The sequence below is a fragment of the Cavia porcellus genome, unplaced genomic scaffold (genome assembly GCF_034190915.1).
Source record: "Cavia porcellus strain 051 isolate PalLab524CR breed Dunkin Hartley unplaced genomic scaffold, mCavPor4.1 scaffold_16, whole genome shotgun sequence".
NCBI classification, from domain to species: domain Eukaryota; kingdom Metazoa; phylum Chordata; class Mammalia; order Rodentia; family Caviidae; genus Cavia; species Cavia porcellus.
In genome coordinates, this window is record NW_026947499.1 from 57,622,807 (window position 1) to 57,639,538 (window position 16,732).

The window sequence follows — 16,732 nt, forward strand, 5'->3', positions numbered from 1 at the left end:
AAGTAGCTTTCCATTGTATAAAAATGCTGTATCTTTCTTACCAATTTGTAGGGAGCCGCGCGACAGCCCCATTGCTGCCTCCCTGCCTCTCTCTCTCCTATGGGCACAATGCATCTGCCTACATTAACCATAATCCTCTCCTGCTTACGTCACATACCCGGATGTGACGATGACCCTGTTGTATTCATCCCCATATCCTCTTCCTGTCCCACCAGCCCGCCCTTTCCCTACAAAAGATGTAATCACTTCTGAATAAATGGGGCTTGATTGGACTCTCTCAACTTGTATCAGTCTCTCTATGTCTCCCCCATGTCTTTATTTAATCCCCGTTGCCCATCGAGGTATACCCCATGGATTGATCCGCTGGCCGGATCAAGTGGCGCCCAGCGTGGGGGCTCCTGGCATGAAGGAGTCAATGAGGGAGCCGTTCGAGACAGCTGGCTGAAACTGAAAGCAAATTGAACTGAGCAAACTAAATCAAGGATCAAAGCTAAAAGCAACAGGACATTAAATCAAGTACCACAGCCTGTGCGGATGACTACCCAACATGCCTCCCGAGTCATGGTGGGTGAATGGTGACCCCATTCCCTTTCCCGGACAAGGGTCAAGCATTGAGCGAACATGAATTGTTCGTGGGAGGTCTTATAAAGGCATTAAAGACAAGAGGGGTAAGGGTTAGAAGAAAAGAATTATTGCAGTATTTTCAATTTATCCATAAGGTTTGCCCTAGAGGGTTCTATAGATACCAAGAGGTGGAAAAGAGTAAGAGATGCTTTAAAAGATTATTATAGGGTTTTTGGTCCAGAAAAGGTTCCGGTGACCACCTTTGCATATTGGAATTTAATCTCTGAGCTGCTTGCCCAGTGGCATGCAGATCCTAAGATTGAGGAGATGGTCGCACAAGGCCCTCCGAGCTGCACAGCCTTACAGTGACGATGACCCTGTTGTATTCATCCCCATAGCCTCTTCCTGTCCCATCAGCCCGCCCTTTCCCTATAAAAGATATAATCACTTCCGGAATAAACGGGGCTTGATTGGATTCCCTCAACTTGCCTCAGTCTCTGTCTCCCCCATGTCTTTATTTAATCCCCATTCCCCCTCCAGGTACACCCCATGGATTGATCTGCGGGCCAGATCACCAATTCTGCAGTCAACAAACAAGCTACCATTTTCTTCTGGTTCCCTGGCACATGGAGCGTTGTTTTCTCTCCTTTGACTTTCATTCTATGAATCCCCTTTTGAGTTTAATGCGTTTCTTGAATAAAGCATATTGATGGATCCTGTCTCCTCATCTACTCTGCCTGTTTCTTTTTTATTGGTGAATTGAGGTCATCTATATTAATGGGTATGGCCAACATGTTCTGCCTTGTCTCTGCCATGCTATTTTCCTGCCACTAGCTGCCTACTTTTTCCCTCTATTCAACCGTCTGCCCTGCTCAGTGATTCCCCTTTGCTGCTGTTCTTGGAAACTTGGTCATTTTTCTCTCTCTCTAGAATGTCCTTCAGTATTCTTTGTAGGTTTGGTTTGGTGATCATGAAGTCTTTCACTTGTTTTTTTGTCATGGAAGTATAGTTTTGCACGGTACATCAATTTGGTTGGAAGTTGTTTTCTTTAAGGACTTGAAATACTTTACTCCAGTCTCTTCTCGACTTGATGGTGTGTTGGGAAGTCTGTCATGATTCTGATGGGTTTTCCTTTATAGATGATGTTTCTTTTTTTCTAACATCTTTTTTTCAAGTTTTAAATTTATCTTATTTTAAAGAGAATAAAACCAGGTCCTGGGGATTTGGCTCAGTGGTGTAAGCACCTCTCTGATGAGTGTAAGGTCATGAGTTTGATCCTCAGTACCAAAAAAAAAAAAATCAAAGAGAATAAAGCCAAGCAAGACAAGACAGAATAAAGCTATTCATAACAGAACAATAAAAGTGATACAGGACTCCAAACAAAATAGGAAATCAAGAATGGGTACCGTAATGTCTCTTGTTTTCTTCAAAACATCTGTCCATACCATCATAATATCAAAAAGATGGAACAAAACCAGTCAAAACAAAAGAATGAAAGTATTATAGGACTTCAAAACAAGATAATAGGAAATCAAAAATGACTACCATGATGCATTCTGTTATCTTCAAAATAGCTACTATCAGACACAGAAAATCAAACACAACAAGACAGAATAAAACCAAACATAGTAAAACTATGAAAACAACACAGAAATTCAAAACAAGATATTAGGAAATTAGTAATGGTGGGGCTGGGGATTTAGCTCAGCGGCATAAGCACCTGCCTTGCAAGCAGGCGGTTGTGAGTTCAATCCCTGGTACTGATAAAAAAGAAAAAGACAAAAAAAAAAAAAAGAAATTAGTAATGGTTAGCACCTTCATTTTTTAGATCTTTCCTTTCCTGTCACTTTCATTGTGTCTATTATACATCTTGGATCCCACTAACATCTTCAGTTTTTTTACATTAGGAGATAATATGGTGTTCATCTATGTAAGTCAAACTCGTGGCAATCCTCTTGCCTCAACCTCCTGTGTGCTAGGATTAAAGGTGTGTACTACATGCCTCGTTGAAGTTTGTTTCTTGATTCATTCTTCCAATCTGTTTTTAATTGTGGAATTTAGGTTGTTTGTATTGAGTGTTATTATGGACAGTTATTAACTCTTGTTATTGCCTTATTTTCCTGTTGCTGATTTCTTGTCTTTCCCTCTACTTAACTGGCCACCTTACTTACTATATTTATTCTATTAGATCTTTTGTTACTGTTAGCTTCATTGTCTCTTTCCAGGGCATCTTTCAGAATTTTTTGGCATGCTAGTTTGGTGATGATGAATTTATTCAGGTGCTCTTTGTCATAAAAGTATATTATTTCTCCAAGAATTATGAAAAATAGTTTTGCAAGATGTATCAGCCTGGGTTGGAAATTGTTTTCTTGGAATAAGAAGTGTTGTACACTCTCCTGGTTTTTAAGTTTTGTTTTGAGAAGTATGCCATAATTCTAATGAGTTTATCTTTATGAGTGGTTCCTTGTTTTTCTCTAACCATTTTAACCATCATGAAAGAGTATTACATATCGACAATCCTAAACATCAAAATGCTATGTGTAGTGTCTACTGAATAAATATCATTTATATCATTGTAAAGTCAATAAATTCCAAGTCAAACAAACCATCTGTACTGACAAGTCTGAGGACTACTGGAAATTCTTGGTACCTGTAAAAAGTGACTACCCTGATTATAACATTGCATGAGTGGCTAGGAACTATGTTTTCCATTACCCAATTCTATTTAAAATCTGTAATCTTTGTGGACTTTGTGGAGCTGACAAAAATTCTCTAAATTGAAGTTTTTATTCTTTAAGAATGAACCAGTGTTCAATAAATACTGTGCTTTATAAAAATAGAACCAATTCTCAAAAATCTCTTAACTTGAACCCTAACTTAATTGAACTAGATAGAATATATGACTTTCTGAAGTTTTATTTAGTTTCCTGAGTTTGGTGCTGTTTAAAACATACTTTCACAGTTTTTTAAGTGTTAGTTGTTTAAGTAATTCAGGATAGGTAATGCCTCAGGATTTAATATTAAATCTTAATTATCCTTATTCATGGTAAACAAAAATGCAGTATCAATATAAAATTAACAGAAATTCTGTAGGTACAGAGAACTGCAGACTGTTGGATCTAGAAACATAATGAGTGCTAGAGAGCAAAACTTATCCATAACAAGAGGCTAAACACAAATAACTGCAAATACAGAACCTGAGAACTGGGTGCACAATAGATAGAGTGTAACGGAGGATGGCGAGTCAAAGGGGATTTTATCCTAGTTCATCCTTCTAAGAAAACAAGCTGGAATGTGGAAACTTTGCTAATGAATATCAACTGAATATGTCTTTCTGACCCTAAGATTTACAAATTCAGACCCTAAGATTTACAAATAAAAACATGTTTACAACGAATGTGTTTATTTTTCATTTCAGTCATAACAAAATGGTTCTTGTAAGATGAAATCTGGTGACTAACTTCTAACCAAGAACAAGATCTTCCACCTTGTATTTTGTTTTTGCATTATCTATTATGTCCATCCTTTTGATTTGACTCTGTTTTGTTATGTCATATTTGATTTTACTCTCTTCAAAAAAAAGTAATAAGAACTGTGGGAGTAATAAAACCCAAAATGTGTAATTGTCATTGTACAAAAGAAAGGAAAAGAAAGTGCTCTAAAGGATATAACTGCATATATATTTAAGTGTGTAAGATAGATAACCATATTACTGAGTTTTGTTGGATCATTGAACAGAACTGTTTGCAGTCTCACTGTTTGAAAGTCCACTTTATATGCTTTAATTTTGTAACTTGAACAACTATTTCTAAGATAACAATATGTAATCTATTAACTAGTGATTTCCTACTGTTTATTCTTTCTGAAATTCTGTATAACTTGTACACTTTTCTGTTTTTTTTTCTCCTTAAATAAAATTTTAAAAAAAGAACAACATCTTCAAACCATTTTGTTAATGGTTATTCTAACTGTTGTTCTCACGTATCATTCTGACCCACATAACATTAATATTTTAATATCACAAGTGAGCAAACAATTCTCAAAATTTTCTTTTAATTTTGGGAGGCCGCATGTTACACATGGTATGGTCTAGAGTTGTATCATTTATGTGAATTAAGCCTGCTGAAACCATTCGTGGATTTGGAAATTTTCCAGTGTAACTCTCTTGTTTGTTAGGCTCCGGGGCAGTGTACGGCCTTGCAGCAGGTTTTCCCTGATGATGGCTACACTCTGAATTTTTTCTCACAAGTCTTGTTTTTAATTTTGTTTTTGTAGATTGCTTAGGTGGGGTGCCATAAAAATCCTCGTACTTATCCAAGCAATCCTATAAATGGTGAAATAAAACATTAAATTGGTAAGTTAGGTTTTTAAAAAATACAGTTTAAATATAAAGACTAAAGGTTGTCATATCAACAGTTCGAGATAGTAAAAGTACTGCATATTTGGACAGTTCTTAAATTCAGACCCTCTACCCAGTGCTGCCCATTAGATAGCTGTCTTAGAAATCATGCTGTAAAGAAATCTTATTGTTTAAAAGTATCTGTTATTTAAAAACAGATGGAAAGATATGAAGCCGGAAACCAGAAAAACTTAAAAGACACTTGTTCTCAGGGGTCAGACTCCTAGGCAAAGTTGGGGAGCCTACTTTGCAGTTCTTCTCTACAAAAATATGTCTTTGACCCCAAACATAAATTATGAACTTTTAATATTTTACTCTTTATACAACCCAAAGTTTGATCTTCCATTCTTTGAAAATTAATTTAATAAGTATCTTTGTCAGTATATATGCATACATAAAGACAGAAAGAGTGCACACCACAACCAAGAATACGGTTGCTGATTACACTAAAAATAATTTTATATTTTTATGTACATACTAAGAATAAAAACAAGTACAACATGCAGGAAAATAATTGGAAAATATATACTAGATTAATGAAAAAAAGTAGTACTTCTCTTTTTTCAAATTTTTTGTAAGATGGCTAGATTTTGCAACAAAAATACAATAATCTGTATGTACTCCTAAAATATTACTAATCATCTTCACACTAGTGTAAATTATTTTCCTCAGCAGTTTAAGCAGGTTGTGTCTTTATACCTTGCAGATATAGCCACGGCAAGGGAATAGGTTGCCCTGACTGGAGACGAGGTGGGAGTGACCTAACGGAACTGCTAGGTCAGAAAGGTTGAGCAAGACTGATGAAAAAGAGGTTTCCGAAAAAAGAAGATACGGGAAGTCTAAAGACCAATTTGCCCTTCTTTATACTTTTGCTTGAGTTTGGAGAAGGCAGGGAAAGAGTCTTCCTCTTTACTCTTATATACATAGAATAATAAGATAAATCCCATTATTGCAAGAGTTTCTACTATGATGTCAAATGACATGTGACCTCAGCTTCACAGGCTATAACTGATTGCCAGAGCTCCCATGGAAGGGCATGGAGACCCACACCCACTGGTTCCTTTTCTGACAGTGCCTGCAACTCAATCTCTCCTCCTGCCCCCAATCCTGTCTCGTTTTGATTCCTTTGGGAGGTCACTAGACTTTAGAAATGTCTTTCTGGTTATCTGACAAACACCTTTTAGTGTTCAATTCTCTTCCTCAATTTTACTTGACAGAATAGTTTAGGAACAGTTGGCCTAGCACAGGATAATAACAGTTTCCCTTGCACACTCTTAGGGAAAAGGATCGTAAGAACATATATGATCTTACCCCACTTAACATGAACACTATTTTTGACATCATTTGAAGAGGGGACATTAAAGATTTGTTTGAAGGAACTTAAGAAAATCTTTTTTCTCTAAGAAATGTGAGTTTACCTTCTTTTTCTAATATGCACACACATGCTATTTAAATACTAAATTACTGAATTTGGATAGAAAAGTTAAGAGTATAAACTGTACTGATATTTAACTAGTACTATATAGCTAACAAGATATTTAACTGTACAACTATTCTATATAATATATAGCTATATAGTATTTACCCTGCCATTATAAAGCTAATAACTCCCTTTACTATGGAAAAGCAATCCAAATCAACTATTCTGAAATTAGATTTATTTTCTCACTTAAAGGCAGAATTATACACATAAAATTATCAACTTAATACACATTTTTCTAAGTATGAGTCATGTCTATTATACATACTAACAAAGAAGAGCCACTGCTCCAGTAAACTAAGCTATTCCTAGATTTTAACTTTGCCTTAGAATAGTTTTTATGGAGTCTAATAGCAGATTTGTCATTCTACTTAATTTATGTTATACTTTATGTTACTATTTCAAAAAGATTTTATTTTACAAGATCGCCATATATGATGTAACAGAGACAGTGAAGAGAATAAATTTAATTATAAAAATTATAAAATTATAATTAAATTTAGTAATTTTAATAATTCAGTAGTTACAAATTTTGCATATTCCTAATTATTAGCAGATAACTGGCACATAGTAGAAACAATATTTATTTACTAATATAAATAATTCAGCATTCTGAAAAAAAGTCCTGTATTTCTTGGAAAAGAAAATCTCAGTTTTTTCCACAGTACCTGGCCCACTGCTAGTGGCTGTACAGGCCCTTGTCACTGTGAGCCAGAGCTGAGGACTAGACCAGCTTCCAGAGTGTACTTGGCTCTGATTTGAGTCTTGTCTAGAGGGTCTGCTCATGGGAAAGGATATTTTTTAAAAATTTGTGTTCCAAGGAGTGTTCACTTTATTTCATACAAAGGCACGAGGAACATTAAGAGTCTCCTGATTTTCTGATTAAATTGTGAATCAGAAATAGCAATTGTGAATTGCTATTTGAATTTCAGAAAAATATTTAAACTTAGAGAACTATATATTTTGGGGCAATCAACACTATATATCCACTTGCATACAGGTATATATGTGTATGAAGGTAAATCATTTATAGAACTTAGTGAAGTATAGAAACAGAAAACAAAAAAAAATATTCTTACATGTATGGTTGTTCTTGCAGTCCAATGAAGCAGAGTCTTTGGAGCAGGCTTCCTTACATGGATGGCGGTGCTGGGCAGTGTGTTTGGTAATAGCCTACCAATGTTGTTAGATGACTTTTTAGATTTACTGCCACATTTTCTCTCTTTTTGAACCTTGGGTTTGATATTTTCTCTCTTTAGCAACTCTGAGAAGAAGAATGAATTGGAGGTTTCCTCGTATCCTTTATATTTGAATGATTGTGACTCAGGGAGCTGGACACACTCATCACAAATTTCATCTTGGCTCATACACAGAGTTTGTATGGCTTTTTTGTAATGCCCAAATGTTATTAGGTGCTTTTTGTTGTTGTTATTATTTTCTCTCAATCTCTGAATATACTGGTCAAATGTTGCTTGTTCCTTAGTCTCAAAATTGAGATGAGTTGAAGTGTGAGCCTGTTCTAAAGGGAAAGCAGAGCTATTTAAGTGATCTTCACTGTCCCTCGGCATATGACAATAAGGAATTCTTGACAATATTGCTTCAGGGTGTTTTTGAAGAGTCAATGTGCAAGTGTTAATATGCTCCCTTGTCTCAACAGGATTTGCTTTCAGTGTTGTTTTAAAGCAAACTTTTGATAAAATTGCTTCTGATTTACCATCCCTTCTATACGAGTCTTGAGTCTCTGTTCTGTACATAGAGATTTCTGCTCGAGGAGGCTGCCTGAAACCATATTCCTTCTTGTGTTTCTTAAGCAATACATTTGTAAGTCTTTCTGATAATATATTTAGTGGAAGTGCCTGGATGGTGTTGGGATTAAGTTGTGTTTTTGTTAAACTTAGTGCTTTAGATCCTTCTCTAGAGTAGTCATTTTTCTGTTGCCAAACTGTTGATGTCTTTTCTTTTAAATTATGTGAGGAAGAATATTCCTTTTCTTCCTTCCTGATAAATTCTGTTTGTATATGTTCATCCTCAGTGATATTTTGTGCAGTTGTGCTTTGACTGGTTTTCAAACATTTATTTTGCTTTTCTAAATTCTCCTCTATAAAGCCACTTTCACCTCTAAAAGGTAAATCTGTTTTTATATATTTTGATGAGCCTGAACTGGAATTAAGTAAATTTGTACTTTGGATGATCTCTTTTAATTGCTTCTTTGTCAATAATCCTGATTTTAAAAGTTTTTCTATAAAAATGCTCTGGAGCTGCCTGCTTAAATTCTGTTTTAGAGTTAATAGTTCAGTTTCCGTTAAAGTTGTAAGATAATTTTGTAGAGATTTGTCTAAAGGATATTTCATGCTTACTTCAAGCCTTCGGTCAAAATTCTCTGTTGAAATATCTTGTCCTAACTCAGAAAAAGATCTGGAGGTACTATTAGCTCTTGGGGAAGATATTGTTGAATGTGTTGTTGGTGCAGATTCTGTCTCAGTAAGTAAACTGCTCTCTGAATAGTCCTTAAGCAAATAGTTTTGGAGAATTTCATTTAAAAAAGATCTTAGTTTTATTCCTAAATTTTTATCTATAAAATTAATTTTTAAATTATTTATAAAACTCACAATTTCTTTTACAGTTTCTGAATATTTGTCCTGAAAAATATTTTGCCCTTTCAATTTTGTGTTCTCATGCATCAAATAGAGATTTTGGTAGATTTTTGGTAAATCTTCCTTGGGGATATGTCCTGATTCTGCAAGCTTTTCTATAAGATAATGTTGTATATGTTTACTTAATTCAAATTTTAAATCTTTTATTTCTGATTCTGAGAGGTTTTCTAGAAATCTATGCAGTTTTCGACTCAAAAAAGGTTTTCTGCCTGCTTTATTAAAGTTTCCTCGGATTTTTTCAAGATATTCTGTATCACTTGGATAAGAATGCAGAATTAGTGTTTCTAATTCTTCTCCTGGTTGCCGTCTTCTTTCAGACTGATTGGGTTTGAAAAAAACATTAAAAATGCTCTTTGAAAGGGATGTTAATGTTATTGCCTCAGACTCGTTAAAAGTACCCATTAATGTGTCCCTTAAACTTTCTAAAGTAGAATTTAGATCATTTTCTCTTCTATCGAGACTCTGATCTTTACTGATCCCATATGGTTTTTTGTGTGGTGTGGAATGATATTTTGAATCTCGTAGCAAAGCATCTTGGTTGCCTTCTGTAGGTTCAACTCCACTTGCAGCAGCAGTAGCTGCTTGGGGAATGACAGGTCTCTTCTGCCCTGGAGGAGGCTTTATCTTGCTCTGGATACCTGAGGAGTCCACTGTGCCATCCTGCAGCTCTTCTCCTGCAGAGGCTGTATGCAGCGGGGGCTGCATCTCGTGTTCTTTTCCTAGTTCTATCACTTTGCTTATGCCAGATTCTAAGACAGCATTCACAGGAAGTGTTTGTATTATCTGGCTTATAGCAGAATGAGGACATGGCAGTTCTTTCTCCGCATCTTCGTCTCCAGAGTGAAGTAGAATCTTTGAAGACAAACTTCTCTCCTGCTGCTTCATCTGTGTCTTACTCAGCTCTTTCACCCCTGCCTCCAATTGTGAGAAGATTGATGCAGTGAATATTTCCTTTATAACACAGTCGTGTACATGACTGTGTACACCTGATTTACTGCTAGGTATTTCACACAGTAAATGTTTCCTTTTGAAACTACTCTTCTTTTTCATTGGAATCTTGATTTCACTAGCATCTAAATGTTCTGCAGAGTCATGTTCTTTTACCTCTAGAGATTTTCCTGATTTACCTTCTGACTGTAAATCTGCAGAAATGCTTTTAATTGCATTATATAAAAGGGACTTTGAGTTTAAAATGTGTTTTTCTGAAAGCCAAGTATCTAAATCTTGTAAGCTTTTAAATACTTCATCTTCTAACCTATGTGATGGTTTCTTGTGAATGTTCAGAAATGCGGAACTACTTTTGTCTATTACCTGAGTGTTCTTACGAATTTCTGATTTACCAAGTAGTGTGTCTGAAAGGTTTTGCAGACTTTTACTTAAAATTGACTTGATTGCCTCTAGTTGTTTTAAATTTTCCACATGGGAGGGAGAACTTAAAGACTTTGACAGATGACGTTTATTTTCAGGTTTTATCATTGATGTTTCCCCTGTGAAGCTTGGTAAAGATGCACGTCGTAACCCCTCTTTTAGTGTAGAGTGTGGAGTTTTCATTGCAATATTAGCATTATTGGCTAATTTATTCTGAGAGTCCAAAGTGTTTATTGTGTTGGTAGCAGGATCAAATGACAACTTCTTTGTGTCTGAGACTGTTTTTGCAATGGTAATAGGATAACTGATTGTACTGGGAGATTCTGCAGTCTTTGAACTTGCTGTGTAAGGAGGATCTTGGTCTTCATACTCTATATCCTCTGCAAATAGAATGTTTTCTTTTTTGCACATGACTTGTTCTTTGCTACTTCTGGCTGGTATTTGGTTTTCTATAGTCCTTAAAAAAGGATCTAAACTGTCCTTGTTTGTAAATTCTGGAATCTGAAATTTAAAAAAAGTAATTCTGTTGCATGTATCCTGAATTTATAATGAATTTTCTAGTCAATATTTGAGTACTCTGTCAATTTATATTTTCATACTTTTCTACAAAGATAGAAAACCAACTCCAAATACTTTAAATATTTGAAATTAGAATAAAGTTTTAAAGCAAAAATTTCCTAATTATGATACTCTTTTGTGTTCATGTGCTTTTTGCTGCCTAAAATTTGGTCAAGAGGGTGGTTTACTCACCTTGTTTTTTTATTTAGAGAAAAAAAGCAAAACAGAAAAGAGAGTAGAAATAATACAGAATTTAAAAAAAAAAATCACTAGTTGATAAATTATATAGTTATCCTAGAAGTAGTTGCTCAAGTCACAAAATCAAAGCATAAAATGTATGCAATCAATGACAGTACAAACCATTCTGTTTGATGAACAAAAACTTAGTATGGTTATCTATCTTACACACTTATACATACAGTTATATACCTTAGAGCACTTTCTTTCTCATTCATTATCACAATATTTTTTTTTTTTTGTCTTTTTCATTTTTATCGGTACCAGGGATCGAACTCACGACTGCCTGCTTGCAAGGCAGGCACTTATGCCGCTGAGCTAAATCCCCAGCCCCATTATCACAATATTTATTATACATCTTGGATCTTATTACTCTTCCAGTTTTTATTATTATTTTTTATACTAGAGACAATATGATATTTACAAATGTGAGTCTGATTTATTCATTTAGGAGGATAGACTCAAGTTGCCTCCACTTACCTACAAAAGCTTCAAGATCATTCTTTTTATAACTGAGAAATATTTCACTGTATAAAAACACCACATCTTTTTCATCCATTCTGTAGTAGATGGGCATTTTGGTTGTTTCCAAGATTTAGCTATTACAAATTGGGCTGCTATAAACATGGGTGCCATGTCACCTTGTTTTTTGACATGCGGTCTCACTGTGATGCCCAGGCTGACTTCAAAATTCTGGGCCTCAGTGTTCCTCCTGTTTCAGCCTTAATATGTCATAGTAGAACTTGTTTTGGATGCATACTGCATGACTTAGATATGGTTAAGAGAGAACAATAAAAGAATCTTTGGCTTATAGGGAAACTTCAGTATAATATCCATAAGCAACTCTGTAGCTCTGGTATCAGGCTATTCTATGGTTATACTTTACATCTAGGTTTCCCCCAGAGCCTCCTGCACTCCCAAGTGGGGCTTTTGGGAAGTGAGTGAATCATGGGTGCATAATGCTCATCAGTGAGTCAGTCCACTATTGATGAGTTTATAGCTCAATGAAACGTTGGGAGGTGAAGTCTGGTCAAGGAAAGTGAGTCACAATGGTAGGTCACAGAGGAGGAGGGCCGTCGATCTGTCTGTCTGTCTCTCTCTTTATCTTTGCTTCTTGTTGCCATTCCATGAACTGTTTCTCCTCTGCCGTGTTGCCCTGCCTTGAATCCCCTTGACTATCGACTAAAACTTTTACAAATTGTGAGCTAAAACAAATCTTCCCCTCTTAGCTTTGTGGGTATCAGGCACTACATCTCATCATGAGAAAGTAACTAAAGACATCTATCACTGAAATAGTCTTCAAAATGAAGTCTCTAGCTGGGCACAGTAGCACACGGCTATAATCCCAGCATTCTGGCAGGCAGATAAGCAGAATGATGAGTTCAAAACCAGCCTGGGCAATTTAGTAACTAAGGACACCCAAAATAAAAAGTCAAAAAACAAATAAATGGGGAATGGGGATACATTTCAGCGTGAATTCATTACGTCCAGTCCCACTCATGAAAAAAAATCTGTTACTGAAAATTTTTGTTCATATAATCTCTACATTATCCAACAGAAAAACACAAAATCTGAAATAATCACTCTAATGCCGTACTTTTGGTATTTCAACTTAGTAATTAAAATTTCATATTATTGATATAACAGGTTTTCAAATTCTAGTCAATACTAGGTGATTTATTTAAGCATCTCTGAGTTTTCTGGAGAAAGACAGATTCCCGGCTTCCATCTCCAGATTGAGATTCACTGTTAGATGAGATTTTAGATTATGTAATTTGTAATAGAGTCAGGCACCTATAATAAGTATTTCAGAATTATATACTATATAATTAGATGTCATTTATCACTGTTTTAATTATGATTTATTATATAATGATACTTATGAATTCTATGTATAATTTGTATAGAAATATATATCATTATATATTATGGCATTCAAATAAAGTAACTATTTGAATAGTACTGTCAATAGCACTATAAAATTTGCTGTGAACACCATAGTATTTATAGTAAATACTATAAATTCTCATTTGAAGTGTACTGCCTTCTGATATTTTGGTGAAAAATCCACCTTAAAAGTCTTAACTTTAGACTACCTGTAATACAAAGATGTTTCCCAAGATGTTATCAATATACATATATTTTAACTTAAAAATATTTTCTTGTGACAACTGCATTTAAAAAATTATCAAAGAAAAAAATCTTAATTATCAAAAACATCTATGTACATACATTACTTGGTATTTTAATTTTCACCTATAGAATTTATGAGTCAAATTAAGCCTCTCTTCTTTTAAGTTGTGCATGTCAGGCATTTTACCTCAGCAATGGGAAAGTTGATGAATACATTCAAGGCTTTCAAGAAGAAAAAAAGTAGAAATAATATTGAACTGTCAAAACAAATATAATCTGATTTTAAAAGGTTGTGAAATGCTTTTAAAAACAAATAACAAGGCCAGGGATTTAGCTCAGTGGTGTAAGTGCCTGCCTGGCAAGCGCAAGGTCCTAAGTCTGATCCCCAGTGCCAAAACAAACAAATAAATAAATAACAACTGATTTTACCTGATGTGGTATTCTGCAGATGATCATCTCAACCAATGCCATCTCAAACTGGCATTGTTGCTGGGCATGTTGGCACATGCCTGTGATCCCAATGCTTGGGAGGCTGAGGCAAGAGGATTGTCATGAGTTTAAGACCAGCCTGAGCTACATAGTAAGTTCAAGGTCAGCCTGAACTATGTAGCATGACTGTATCTCAAAACACAAAAACAAAAACAAAACGACCGGGATTGTTAAATAAATACTTAAAAATGCTCAAAGAAATAGTTGTTGCTAAATGTGCCTAACCCACGGCCCATAGGCCACATGTGCCCAGGGCAGTAAGGAAAGCAGCACCACAGATTATAAATGTTTAACATTATTCTTTAACTTTTAGGAATGTTTTTCATTATTCAATTTTATGCTGCTGGAGTGTGAACTGTGTAGGTGAGAAGAGGATGTGGTAGAGGACAGGGCACTGTACTTAACTCTGTCTCCTGTGCGGCCATGCATAGTCAGGGGAATTGAAGCCAGAATGCATCAGAACTAATAGCTATTTGTGCAACTGATGAGTAATACGGTGATTACAATAATGGTATTTCAACATATTTACACATGTGTATCCTGCTATTAAATAGAAATACAAGTTTTGTTATTTAATTATTAATCTTGGGCTTGTATTATTTCATAAGAAGTCAAAATTTAAAAAATTTAAGATTTTAAAAATTTAAAAAGTTTGTTGCTTATACGCATTAAGTATATTACATGTTTTATGTGCAGCCCAAGACAATTCCTCTTCATTCACTGTGGCCTACATGAGCCACACTGTTGGGACACGCATCTGTTAGAGTCACAGAACCATTAAATTTGTAGAGATGGAGACACTTCAATGATAAGCCAGTCCTGATCCTTATTTACACAGGATCTGAAGCTGCAGCTCCTTGCCTCAGTCACCAGGATGACTAGTAACCTAAACTCAGAGGACCCCAAGTCTTCCGTGGCTGCTTTGTCTTCTGATCACACTCGAGATAGCAGTGAGGGCATCTGGGTGGCTTTGAAAGGATCCTGATGCACAGCCACAGTCCCAGCTCATCCAGAGGAAACCTGACACCCCCTCCTTATAGGAGCCACTGTCCTATATGTTACCTCCTTTTATAGTAAGCTAATTAAAAGAATTCAGTGAATGACATTTTCATATGAAGTACTTTGGGATTTTACTTTAAAGTTTCATTAAAATTAAGCAGCTAACATGATCTGTTCTTAAATCTCCAGGGACTTTCTATTTTGACTGTTGTTCATTGCCCTTGCATAGGGACTTGAAACTATGTAGAGTTCCCTCAATATTCTCTAACATATCTCACCTCCTCTAACCAATCACATCTGTCTGAATTGTTTAAATATATACTTGTTTTTCTAAACCTGTACGTTTGCTTATTTGCTTTTCTTTTGCTTGAAATGCCCCAAATCTCCTTTAAAACAGTTTGACTTCTAACATTTGAAAGACCATTGCTTTAAATGAATTTAACAGAAAAATTTTACATTAAAGATAAGTGAAAAATGTATGTATTAGTTGGCTTTAAATTACAGTGGCAAAATATCTGACATACACAACGTCATGGAGGAGGGGGTTGTTTGGATCATGGTTTCAGTCCTTTGTTGTCTGGCTTCATGGCTGAAACATCATGGTGGTAGGATGTGGCAGAGAAAAGCTGCCTGTTTCACAGCAAATGTAAACTTAATGATATGACAAATCTATATTATTTTTTCTCTTTTAGGAATAGATTAAATACTTGTTCTTCAATTGTTATTTGGGAGCAATTGACTGAAGCATGGAAATCACTGTATCTGTCAAGCACTACAGAAAAGCCTGTCATTTGTTGTTAGTTTCATGAGGATTCAGTAGTCAACAGAATGAATACCTCCTATTAAATTAGGTGAGTAGCAAAGTGTATTAGTTGAGTTCCATTTCTTACTGATTTTTAATATAAAATATGTAATATTATCCCATGGACAAAGTTTACAAAATGATAAAAGAGTCTGGTGAGTCAAAGTACAGTTAGGTCTATGCCATCCATTTCTACTATCTTACATAAAACTTCATGCCCTTTTCTTATTTTCCCTTCTCTTTCCTTGATACTTTGTTTCCTGCCGCCATATGCATTTTTACATTTTGCTGTTTATGCTGAAACTTCCCTTTCTAGAGTGTTATTTAACTTTTAAAAATTGTGAGACAGTCCAGATAGTGCCATCACAGAAATAACAATGAAACAACTGAGTAACTCCTTTGGTGTTTTTTTTTTTCTTGCCTTCTGCAATTATTTCTCTAGTTACAAATATTTTATCCCTTTATAAAATAATTACTACTAGAAGTTCTCTTCCAACTTCCCTTACCTCAGTTGGTGTAGTGTCAATTTCAACCCTTCTGAGCGGGATATCTGTTAAAAATAGACATGTTTTATTCTACATAAACAATAAAAGTAGTATTTGCATGTATGAACATTAATAAAACACAACTTTTTTTCTTACCACATTCAAAAACCAATGGAAGCCAAAGCAGTTAGACACAAATGAAAGACTGCTTAGTGAAAACAGGCTGGTGAATGATTGGGAAGATACGAGAGAGGTAAACGAACACAAAGAAAATGAAGTGAGGACACACGAAGTGATAAGATTTCTATTTGCTTTTTTATTTGTGCAGTACGTGCCATTTACAGTCCTTGTGGGATGCTTGTTCATGTACATGACACATCTTAATTTTTTCATCCTCTTTCCCTTCCCTTCCCCCAACATCCATCTCTTGATCCCCTCCCCCACCTGTTTTTGGTACATGGTTGTTGTACACAATGTTTACATTTCTTGTGAGAGTTGGTATATGTACACACTACATCGCAATGCTTTTTCTTACTTCCCTCCCCTTTCATCTCGTAATCCTCT

At 35.2% G+C, this 16,732-nt stretch overlaps 1 protein-coding gene across 1 annotated transcript; it reads right to left on the reverse strand.

The window, feature by feature from the left end:
• Window positions 1–4,603: 4,603 nt before the first annotated feature.
• Window positions 4,604–16,215, reverse strand: C2cd6 (C2 calcium dependent domain containing 6). Its single transcript, XM_063226887.1, has 3 exons — window positions 16,190–16,215; window positions 7,523–10,966; window positions 4,604–4,888 (listed from the first exon to the last, which is right to left on the reverse strand). The coding sequence occupies exons 2-3, from the start codon at window positions 10,874–10,876 to the stop codon at window positions 4,604–4,606; spliced, it is 3,639 nt and encodes a 1,212-aa protein (XP_063082957.1). The 5' UTR covers window positions 10,877–10,966; window positions 16,190–16,215.
• Between the last annotated feature and the right edge of the window lie 517 nt (window positions 16,216–16,732).

What these genes read in the sequence shown, in the direction of transcription:
- C2cd6 (XM_063226887.1), bottom strand. Translation starts at nt 10,876, where the DNA reads ATGTGCAAAAAAGAAAACATTCTATTTGCAGAGGATATAGAGTATGAA. An exon ending in CTGCAAGAACAACCATACAT is followed by an intron (nt 4,889 to 7,522) that starts GTAAGAATATTT and finishes CACCATTTATAG; the next exon opens with GATTGCTTGGATAAGTACGA.